General features: G+C 69.3%; 2 protein-coding genes across 2 annotated transcripts; one reads left to right on the forward strand and one right to left on the reverse strand.

The window, feature by feature from the left end:
* Nucleotides 1-489: 489 nt before the first annotated feature.
* LOC309416573 (potassium-transporting ATPase alpha chain 1-like) lies at nucleotides 490-6,394 on the forward strand (the record flags this gene model as incomplete). Its single annotated transcript, XM_082016116.1, is given in 11 exon segments — nucleotides 490-626; nucleotides 825-850; nucleotides 853-974; nucleotides 1,736-1,904; nucleotides 1,987-2,141; nucleotides 2,761-2,884; nucleotides 4,761-4,906; nucleotides 4,983-5,116; nucleotides 5,827-5,928; nucleotides 6,189-6,280; nucleotides 6,366-6,394. Coding segments are annotated over 11 exon segments (1,236 nt in total), but the record flags the coding sequence as incomplete, so codon positions are not given.
* Nucleotides 6,395-7,032: 638 nt separating this feature from the next.
* On the reverse strand, nucleotides 7,033-9,878 carry TMEM147 (transmembrane protein 147; the record flags this gene model as incomplete). Its single annotated transcript, XM_082016115.1, is given in 4 exon segments — nucleotides 7,033-7,153; nucleotides 8,234-8,355; nucleotides 9,679-9,723; nucleotides 9,726-9,878. Coding segments are annotated over 4 exon segments (441 nt in total).
* Between the last annotated feature and the right edge of the window lie 534 nt (nucleotides 9,879-10,412).

Consider the following 10,412-nt stretch of genomic DNA (forward strand, 5'->3'; position numbering starts at 1 on the left):
GGGGGACACCAAGGATGTGGGGCAGAGATGGGGGGATGTGGGGCTGGGGGACATCAAGGACATGGAGGGTGATGGTGGGACGTGGGGTGGGGGACATCAAGGATGTGGGGCAGAGGTCGGGGAGATGTGGGGCTGGGGGACACCAAGGACGTGGGGCAGAGATGGGGGGACGTGGGGCTGGGGGGACACCAAGGATGTGGGGCAGAGTTGGGGGGATGTGGGGCTGGGGGACACCAAGGACGTGGGGCAGAGATGGGGGGATGTGGGGCTGGGGGGACACCAAGGATGTGGGGGCAGAGCTTGGGAGCACGTGGGGCTGGGTGGACACCAAGGCCATGGGTGTCCGTGGGGGGACGTGGGGCTGGGGGGGGGGGGCCACCGCGGATGTGGGGCAGAGTTGGGCGCACGTGGCGGGGGGGGGTGGGGGGGTGGGGCCCCGAAGAACACGTCTGCCGCTGGGGGGCGCCCCCGCGCCGCCCCTCCCCCCAGGTGGTCATGGTGACGGGCGACCACCCCATCACGGCCAAGGCCATCGCCGCCGCCGTGGGCATCGTCTCGGAGGGCAGCGAGACCCCCGAGGAGGTGGCGGCGCGTCTGCGCCTCCCCCTGGAGCGGGTGGACCCCAGGTGGGTGCCCCCCGGGGTGGGGGAGGGTGCCCGGGCGAGGGGGCGGCCACCGCGCCGCCGTGATGTCACCCCTCGGGCCGCCGCCGTCGCGCCTCGACGGCCTGCCCCGCGCGCGCGTGGCGGCGGCGGGCGTGGGACGGGGGGCCGCGCGTCGCCCGCCTCACCCCACCCCACCCCACCCCACCCCACCCCACCCAGGCAGGCGCGGGCGCGGGTGGTGACGGGGCGGAGCTGGCGGCCATGACGTCAGAGGCGCTGGAGGGGCTCCTCCGCGCCCACCCCGAGATGGTCTTCGCCCGCACGTCGCCGCAGCAGAAGCTCGTCATCGTGGAGAGCTGCCAGCGGCTGGTGGGGGCGGGGGGGGTGGGGGTGGGGGGGGTGGGGGGTGGGGCGCGGGGGGGCCCCCCCCCCCCCCGAGGTGACGTCACGGCGGGGAAGGGGGAGGGCGGCGGTGGCGACGTCGCGGCGGGGGCGGCGACGTCCTCAAGGTGACGTCGTGGTGGGGGTGGTGTCCCCAAGGTGACATCATGGTGGGGATGGTGATGACCCCAAGGTGACGTCATGGTGGGGTTGGTGTCCCCAAGGTGACGTCATGGTGGGGATGGTGATGACCCCAAGGTGACGTCATGGTGGGGTTGGTGTCCCCAGGGTGACGTCATGGTGGGGATGGTGATGACCCCAAGGTGACGTCACGGTGGGGTTGGTGATGACCCCAAGGTGACATCATGGTGGGGTTGGTGTCCCCAAGGTGATGTCATGGTGGGGATGGTGATGACCCCAAGGTGACATCATGGTGGGGGTGGTGTCCCCAAGGTGACATCATGGTGGGGTTGGTGACCCCAAAGGTGACGTCATGGTGGGGATGGTGTCCCCAAGGTGATGTCATGGTGGGGTTGGTGTCCCCAAGGTGACGTCATGGTGGGGATGGTGATGACCCCAAGGTGACGTCATGGTGGGGTTGGTGTCCCCAAGGTGACGTCATGGTGGGGATGGTGATGACCCCAAGGCGCCATCACGGTGGGGGCGGTGATGTCCCCGAGGCGCCACCACGACGGGGACGGGGACGCTCGCCACCCTCACCCCTCCCCCCCCCCCCCCCCCCCCCCCAGGGCGCCATCGTGGCGGTGACGGGGGACGGGGTGAACGACTCCCCCGCGCTGAAGAAGGCCGACATCGGGGTGGCCATGGGCATCGCCGGCTCCGACGCCGCCAAGAACGCGGCCGACATGATCCTCCTGGACGACAACTTCGCCTCCATCGTCACCGGCGTGGAGCAAGGTGGGGCCGGGGGCGGGGGGGGGGGGGGGGGCGTCACCGGGGGTGACGTCACTCCGGGTGACGCCCGGCGCCGTCCCCTCAGGCCGCCTGATCTTTGACAACCTGAAGAAGTCCATCGCCTACACCCTGACCAAGAACATCCCCGAGTTGACCCCTTACCTCATCTACATCACCGCCAGCGTCCCCCTCCCCTTGGGTTGCATCACCATCCTCTTCATCGAGCTCTGCACCGACATCGTGAGTGCCCGGACCCCCGGGGATCCCCCCACCCGGGCGTCTGGGTGCCCCCCCCACCCAGCACCCAGACACCCAAGGTCCATCCATGGGTCGTTGAGGTTCCTCAGCCACCGTCTTCATCAGAACGTTGGGGTTCTTCACCCAACTGGGTGCTTCACCCGGACGCCGGGGTCCCTCCCGGGTGGCTGGGTCACCCCCACCACCCCCACCCAGATGCTGGGTGCCCCACCCGGATGTTGGGGTCCTTCACCCAGACACCCAAGGTCCATCCATGGGTCGTTGAGGTTCCTCAGCCACCTTCTTCATCAGAACGTTGGGGTTCTTCACCCAACTGGGTGCTTCACCCGGACGCCGGGGTCCCTCCCGGGTGGCTGGGTCACCCCCCACCCCCCCACCCCCCCACCCAGATGCTGGGTGCCCCACCCGGACGTTGGGGTCCTTCACCCAGACATCTTGGGTCCCTCAACCCGTCCCTCTTGGGTTCCCCACCCAGACGTCTCGTATCCCTCAGCCCCGACGCCTCGGTCCTTCACCCCGAGGGTTGGGTCCCCCACCCGGGGTCACCCAAACGGGTGGGTGGGTGGGTGGGGTCCCCTCACCCGGAGGTTTGGGTCCACAGTTCCCCTCGGTCTCCTTGGCCTACGAGAGGGCGGAGAGTGACATCATGCACCTAAAGCCCCGCAACCCCCGACGCGACCGGTTGGTCAACGAACCTTTGGCGGCTTATTCCTACTTCCAGATCGGTACGGGACGGCCACCCAAGGGTGCCGTGGGCCATGGGTGCCCCGCCACCCAGGGTGCCATGGGCCATGGGTGCCCGGCCACCCGGCCGCCTAGGTCCATGGCTGCCCAGAGACTTGGGTCTCTCGGTTCGTGGGGCCTCGGGTCTGTGGCCACCCGGGTGGGTGGTCACCCAGACGTCGGGGTCTCTGGGTCCGTGGGTGCCCCATGAGTCCCTTGGGTCCTTGGCCACTTGGGTCCCTGGGTGCCCGGGTAGCTGGATCCCTCGGTCCTTGGGTGTCTGGGTCTATGGGTGCCCCAACACCTGGGTCCATGGGTGCCCCAACACCTGGTCCATGGGTCTATGGGTGCCCCAACACCTGGTCCTTGGGTCCATGGGTGCCCCAACACCTGGTCCATGGGTCTATGGGTGCCCCAACACCTGGGTCCACGGGTCCTTGGGTCCATGGGTGCCCTAACACCTGGTCCATGGGTCTATGGGTGCCCCAACACCTGGGTCTATGGGTGCTCCAACACCTGGTCCTTGGGTCTATGGGTGCCCCAACACCTGGGTCCCTGGGTCCTTGGGTCCATGGGTGCCCCAACACCTGGGTGCTTGGGTGCCCCACCACCCGGGTCCCCGTGTCCATGGGTGCCCCAACACCTGGTCCTTGGGTCTATGGGTGCCCCAACACCTGGGTCTATGGGTGCCCCAACACCTGGTCCTTGGGTCTATGGGTGCCCCAACACCTGGGTCCCTGGGTCCTTGGGTCCATGGGTGCCCCAACACCTGGGTGCTTGGGTGCCCCACCACCCGGGTCCCCGTGTCCATGGGTGCCCCAACACCTGGTCCTTGGGTCTATGGGTGCCCCAACACCTGGGTCTATGGGTGCCCCAACACCTGGTCCTTGGGTCTATGGGTGCCCCAACACCTGGGTCCCTGGGTCCTTGGGTCCATGGGTGCCCCAACACCTGGGTCCTTGGGTGCCCCACCACCCGGGTCCCCGTGTCCATAGGTGCCCCAACACCTGGGTCCACGTGTCCATGGGTGCCCCAACACCTGGGTCCACGGGTCCTTGGGTGCCCCAACACCTGGGTCCCCGTGTCCATGGGTGCCCCAACACCTGGGTCCACGTGTCCATGGGTGCCCCAACACCTGGGTCCACGGGTCCTTGGGTGCCCCAACACCTGGGTCCCCGTGTCCATGGGTGCCCCAACACCTGGGTCCCCGTGTCCATGGGTGCCCCAACACCTGGGTCCCCGTGTCCATGGGTGCCCCAACACCTGGGTCCACGGGTCCTTGGGTGCCCCAACACCTGGGTCCCCGTGTCCATGGGTGCCCCAACACCTGGGTCCACGTGTCCATGGGTGCCCCAACACCTGGGTCCACGGGTCCTTGGGTGCCCCACCACCCGGGTCCACGTGTCCATGGGTGCCCCAACACCTGGGTCCACGGGTCCTTGGGTGCCCCAACACCTGGGTCCACGTGTCCATGGGTGCCCCAACACCTGGGTCCACGGGTCCTTGGGTGCCCCACCACCCGGGTCCCCGTGTCCATGGGTGCCCCAACACCTGGGTCCCCGTGTCCATGGGTGCCCCAACACCTGGGTCCACGGGTCCTTGGGTGGCCCACCACCCGGGTCCCCGTGTCCATGGGTGCCCCAACACCTGGGTCCCCGTGTCCATGGGTGCCCCACCACCCGGGTCCCCGTGTCCATGGGTGCCCCAACACCTGGGTCCCCGTGTCCATGGGTGCCCCAACACCTGGGTCCACGGGTCCTTGGGTGCCCCAACACCTGGGTCCACGTGTCCATGGGTGCCCCAACACCTGGGTCCACGGGTCCTTGGGTGCCCCACCACCCGGGTCCCCGTGTCCATGGGTGCCCCCACCCCCGCCAGGCGCCATCCAATCCTTCGCCGGCTTCACCGACTACTTCGTGGCCATGGCGCAGGAGGGCTGGTGGCCCCTGCTCTGCCTGGGGCTGCGCCCGCGCTGGGAGGACACCCACGAGCAGGAGCTGCAGGACAGCTACGGCCAGCAATGGGTACCTCCGCCCCCCTCCCGTAGACCCCTATAGGGCTCCTATAGGTCCCCCCGCTGACGCCTACGTGGCCCCGTAGACCTTCGAGCAGCGCCGCTACCAGCAGTACACGTGCTACACCGTCTTCTTCATCAGCATCGAGATGTGCCAGATCGCCGACGTCCTCATCCGCAAGACCCGCCGCCTCTCCCTCTTCCAGCAGGGCCTCTTCCGGTGCCTATAGCGCCTATAGGGGGGGGAGCTATAGGGGTTCTGGCGGCACCTATGGGTGGGGTTGCTCAGGGCCACGGGGGAGCGTCCCGGGCGCTACGGGTCCACCGGGGGGGCTCGAGGGGTTCTTCTGGGAGCTATAGGGGGCTATAGGGTCCTCCTATGGGGGCTACCAGGGCCATAGGGCCTCTCCTAGTGCCTATGGGTCCTGCCGGTGCCTATGGGGGCTGTAGGGGGGTCTTGGGGGGGCTATAGGGGTCTTGGGGGGGGGCTATAGGGGTTTGGCGGCACATGGCGGGGCTGTAGGGCTCAGCCGGCGCCTATGGGGCTCTTCTGGTGCCTATGGGGTCTATAGGGGGCTCTGCTATATATGCCCGGGTATATGGCAGGAGGTAGGGGGTTCTTGGGGGGGCTATAGGGGGTTCTTGGGGGGGCTATAGGGGGTTCTTGGGGGGGGGCTATAGGGGTTTGGCGGCACGTGGCGGGGCTGTAGGGCTCAGCCGGTGCCTATGGCGTCTATAGGGGGCTGTGCTATATACGCCCGGGTATATGGCGGGAGGTATAGGTGTTATAGGCGGGGCGGGGGGGGCACCTAAGGGGTACTATGGGAGCGGTGGGGGGGGGGGGGGTCGCGGTCGCCTATAGGGCGCTATAGGTGCCTATAGGGCGCTATAGGTGCCTATAGGGCGCTATAGGAAGGCGTCTGCCGGCAGGAACCGGATCCTGGTGATCGCCATCGTCTTCCAGGTCTCCATCGGCTGCTTCCTCTGCTACTGCCCCGGGATGCCCAACGTCTTCAACTTCATGCCCATCCGGTGGGCCGGGGGGGTCCCCCAAATTCCCGCGACCCCCCCCAAAAGCCTGAGCCCCCCCCCAAATGCCTGCGACCCCCCCCCCCCCCGAGGGCCGGCGGGTCCCCAAACGCCTGGGGGGTCCCTGAAATGGCTGCGGGTGCCCCCCCCCCCCAGCGCCTGGGGGTCACCCCCTAAAGTATTTGGGGGGTCCCCCGAATTCCTGCGACCCCCCCCAAAAGCCTGGGCCCCCTAACCGCCCCCCTCCTGCCCCCCCCCCCCAGGTTCCAGTGGTGGTTCGTGCCGATGCCCTTCGGCCTCCTCATCCTCATCTACGACGAGATCCGCAAATTAGGCGTGAGGAGACACCCGGGAAGTGAGTGGGGTCCCCTGTCGGGGGGGGGGGGGGTCCCAGGTGCCTGGGTGCCCCCCCCACCCCTCTCTGTCCCCCCCCCCCCCAGGTTGGTGGGACCGAGAGCTCTACTACTAAGACGGAGGTTGACATGTTGTCCCGGATGCCTGGGGGGACGCCCCCCCCCCCCCAATATATGGGTTACCCCCCCCTCCAGATGCCTGGATCCCCCCTCAAAACCCCTGGGAGTCCCCCCCCCCCAAATACCCGGGTCCCCCCCCAAACACCTGGGGGTCCCCAAACACCTGGGTCCCCCCCCAAACCCTGTCATCCCCCCCCAAAACACCTGGGGGTGTCCCCCCCCCAAACACCTGGGTCCCCTCCCAAACGCCTGTGGGTCCCCCACCAAACCCTGGGTGTCCCCCCCCCCAAACCTGGGTGCCCCCCCCCAAACACTCGGGGTGTCCCCCCCCCAGAACACCTGGGGGTCCCTCCCCGATACATGGGGTCCCCCCCCCCCAAACGCCTGGGACCCCCCCCAAACACCTGGGGGTCCCCTGCAAACACCTGGGGGTCTCCCCCAAATACCTGGGGGTCCCCCCCCAAATACCTGGGGGGGTCCCCCCCCAAACACCTGGGGTCCCTTCCCCCAAACTCCTGGGGGTCCCCCCGCCCAAACCGTGGGTCCCCTACCCCAAACACCTGGGGGGGTCCCCCCAAAATATCTGCCCCCCCCCCCCAATAAAGCTCTCGCCGTCTCTACCGGTGCCTTTAATTCAGGGGGGGGGCAGGAGGGGGACGAGCAGCCTGAGGGCCCCCAGCCCCAAAGCCGCCGCCCCCAGCGCCCGCAGCCCCAGGGCACCCCAAGGGCCCAGCCCCAGCGCTTGCCCCGCCCACCTGTGGGGAAGAGGGTGGGGCTTCAGGGAGGGACACGCCCACCGAGGACGCCACGCCCACCAGCACCCACCCCACCCACCCTCCAGTCTTCAGGCATCCGCACTAAGGGCCCGTGGTGGTGCTGGCGGGAAAGCCACGCCCCCCACGCAAAGCCACGCCCCCCGATCTGTAGGCCACGCCTCCAAGTCTCCGGAGCCACCCCCATCAGCAGCAGGCCACACCCCCGCTCTTCAAGCCCCGCCTCTACTCACCATCCTCCCCATTACTACAGTCTCAAGTCCCCGCCCCACCTCTGAAGCCCCGCCCATGCAGCCAGGAGCCCCGCCCCTAATTACCCCAAACCCCGCCCCTCAGAGGAAGCCCCGCCCCTCAAAGGAGTAGCCCCCAAGCCTGCCCCCATGCAGCCCCGCCCCTACTGCTAAGGCACACCCCAGGAAAGCCCCGCCCACAATAATCCCCACCCACTAGAGCCCCGCCCCTTGTGAAGCCCCGCCCCTTTTGAAACCCCGCCTCCCACATAGCCACACCCACACCATGCAATTACCCTACTAGGCAGCTGCTGCCCCCAAGCCCCACCCCTTCGTGAAGCCACACCTCCTTGTAAAAGCCCCACCCCTTCCGAATGCCACGCCTACTCCTTCAGTACACCCAAGCCCCGCCCCTTACACGAAGCCACGCCCCCCTTGAGACCACACCCCTTTAAAAAGCACCACCCTATTTCCTAAGCCCCGCCTATCAACTAAGAAATCCCCATGAAAGCCCCGCCCATTTTAAGCCCCACCCCCTTGGAAAGCCACACCCCTTAAAGTCTCCACCCCCTTTCCAGAGGCCCCGCCTACCCACAAGCCCTCTCAGGCCGCACCAACCCCTCGGGAAGCCACGCCCCCACGAAAGCCACGCCCTTTTAAAAGCTCCACCCCCTTCCCCAAGCCACGCCCACCCCTTAATAAACCTTTCCCAGGCCTCAGCAGTCCCGGGGGGGTGGGGTGTGGCTTAGCCCCGCCCCCTCGCGTAGCCCCGCCCCCCTCGCGTAGCCCCGCCCCCTCGTGTAGCCCCGCCCCCTCGCGTAGCCCCGCCTACCCGGTGAGGAAGCCCTCGTAGGCGGCAGCGGCCAGCAGCCCCCCCAGGGGCAGGCGCAGGCGGGGGGGCAGGTCGTGGCGCCCCGAGGCCCAGAGCAGCGCCGCCGCCGCCACGTGCCGCGCCTGCGGGCGCCGCTGACGTCACGCCCCCGCCGCCCCGCCCCCAGTCCTCCCACTCACCCCAGTCCCCCTCCCAGTCCTCCCAGTTCCCCCCATCACCCCCCAGTCCCCCTCCCAGTCCTCCCAGTCCCCCCAGCTGCCCCTCCCAGTCCCCCAGTTCCCCCCGTCACCCCCCAGTCCCCCCAGCTGCCCCTCCCAGTCCTCCCTGTCACCCCCCAGCCCCCCCAGTCACCCCTCCCAGTCCCCCCAGTGCCCCCAGTTGCCCCTCCCAGTCCTCCCAGTCCCCCCCGTCACCCCCCAGTCCCCCCAGTTGCCTCTCCCAGTCCCCCCCGTCACCCCCCAGTCCCCCCAGTTGCCTCTCCCAGTCCCCCAATTCCCCCAGCTGCCCCTCCCAGTCCTCCCAGTCCCCCGTCACCCCCCAGTCCCCCCAGCTGCCCCTCCCAGTCCTCCCAGTCCCCCCCGTCACCCCCCAGTCCCCCCAGCTGCCCCTCCCAGTCCCCCCAGTCCCCCTCCCAGTCCCCCCAGTCCCCCCCGTCACCCCCCAGTCCCCCCAGCTGCCCCTCCCAGTCCTCCCAGTCCCCCCCGTCACCCCCCAGTCCCCCCAGCTGCCCCTCCCAGTCCTCCCAGTCCCCCCGTCACCCCCCAGTCCCCCCAGCTGCCCCTCCCAGTCCCCCAGTCCCCCCTCCCAGTCCTCCCAGTCCCGTCACCCCCCAGTCCCCACAGCTGCCCCTCCCAGTCCTCCCTGTCACCCCCCAGTCGCCCCTCCCTGACCTCCCAGTCCCCCCAGCTGCCCCACCCAGTCCTCCCAGTCACCCCTCCCAGTCCCCCCAGCTGCCCCTCGTCACCCCTCAGTCCCCCCAGCTGCCCCTCCCAGTCCTCCCCAGTCCCCCCCGTCACCCCCCAGTCGCCTCTCCCAGTCCCCCCAATTCCCCCAGCTGCCCCTCCCAGTCCCCTCCGTCACCCCCCAGTCCCCCCAGTTGCCTCTCCCAGTCCCCCCAATTCCCCAGCTGCCCCTCCCAGTCCTCCCAGTCCCCCCCGTCACCCCCCAGTCGCCTCTCCCAGTCCCCCCAATTCCCCCAGCTGCCCCTCCCAGTCCCCCCCGTCACCCCCCAGTCCCCCCAGTCACCCCTCCCAGTCCCCCCAGTGCCCCCAGTTGCCCCTCCCAGTCCTCCCAGTCCCCCCCGTCACCCCCCAGTCCCCCCAGCTGCCCTCCCAGTCCTCCCAGTGCCCCCAGTTGCCCCTCCCAGTCCTCCCAGTCCCCCCCGTCACCCCCCAGTCCCCCCAGCTGCCCCTCCCAGTCCTCCCAGTGCCCCCAGTGCCCCTCACCAGGCTGATGTTGGAGTCCAGCCCCATCTGCAGGTGCCGCCAGTCCGCCAGTCGAACTCCACCCCCCGCGCCCCCACCCACAGCGGGACGCACCTGCGGGCGCAGGCGCCGCTCAGGGGGGCCCCTATAGACCCCCTATAGGTCCCCCCACAGCCCCATGGGCCCCTATAGGTCCCCCAGAGCCCCCCCCAGGGTCCCATGGGCCCCTATAGGTCCCCAGAGCCCCCCCTCACCTCCCCCTCCTGTAGACACACCCCCCCCCACGCCCCTATAGCGCCCTATAGGTCCCTCCCCGGCGGCTATACCTCCCCGCAGCCCCTATAGCTCCCATATAGTCCCCCCATAACACAACCCCCCCTCAGGCCCCTCTATAGTCCCCTCCAAAACGCACTGCCCCCCCCGACCCCCCATAACCCCTATAGGTCCCCCCCCAGGCCTTATAGCTCACCTATAGCCCCCATAGGCCCCCCTGTAGCCCTCGCCAAGTCCCACAGCCCCTCCCATAGGGCCTCCCCTACCCCCTATAGCCCCCCCCCATCGCCCCCATAGCCCCTGCCCCAGCAGCCCCCCCTAACCCCCCCCAGCCCCTATAGATCCCCTATAGCCCCCCCCAAGTCCCACAGCCCCTCCCCCTGGGCCCCCCCACCCCCTATTGCCCCCGTAGCCCCTCCCCCAGCCCCTATAGATCCCCTATAGCCCCCCCCAAGTCCCACAGCCCCTCCCCTTGGGCCCCC

This window comes from Phaethon aethereus, assembly GCF_964289735.1.
Source record: "Phaethon aethereus genome assembly, contig: HAP1_SCAFFOLD_76, whole genome shotgun sequence".
NCBI lineage: Eukaryota > Metazoa > Chordata > Aves > Phaethontiformes > Phaethontidae > Phaethon > Phaethon aethereus.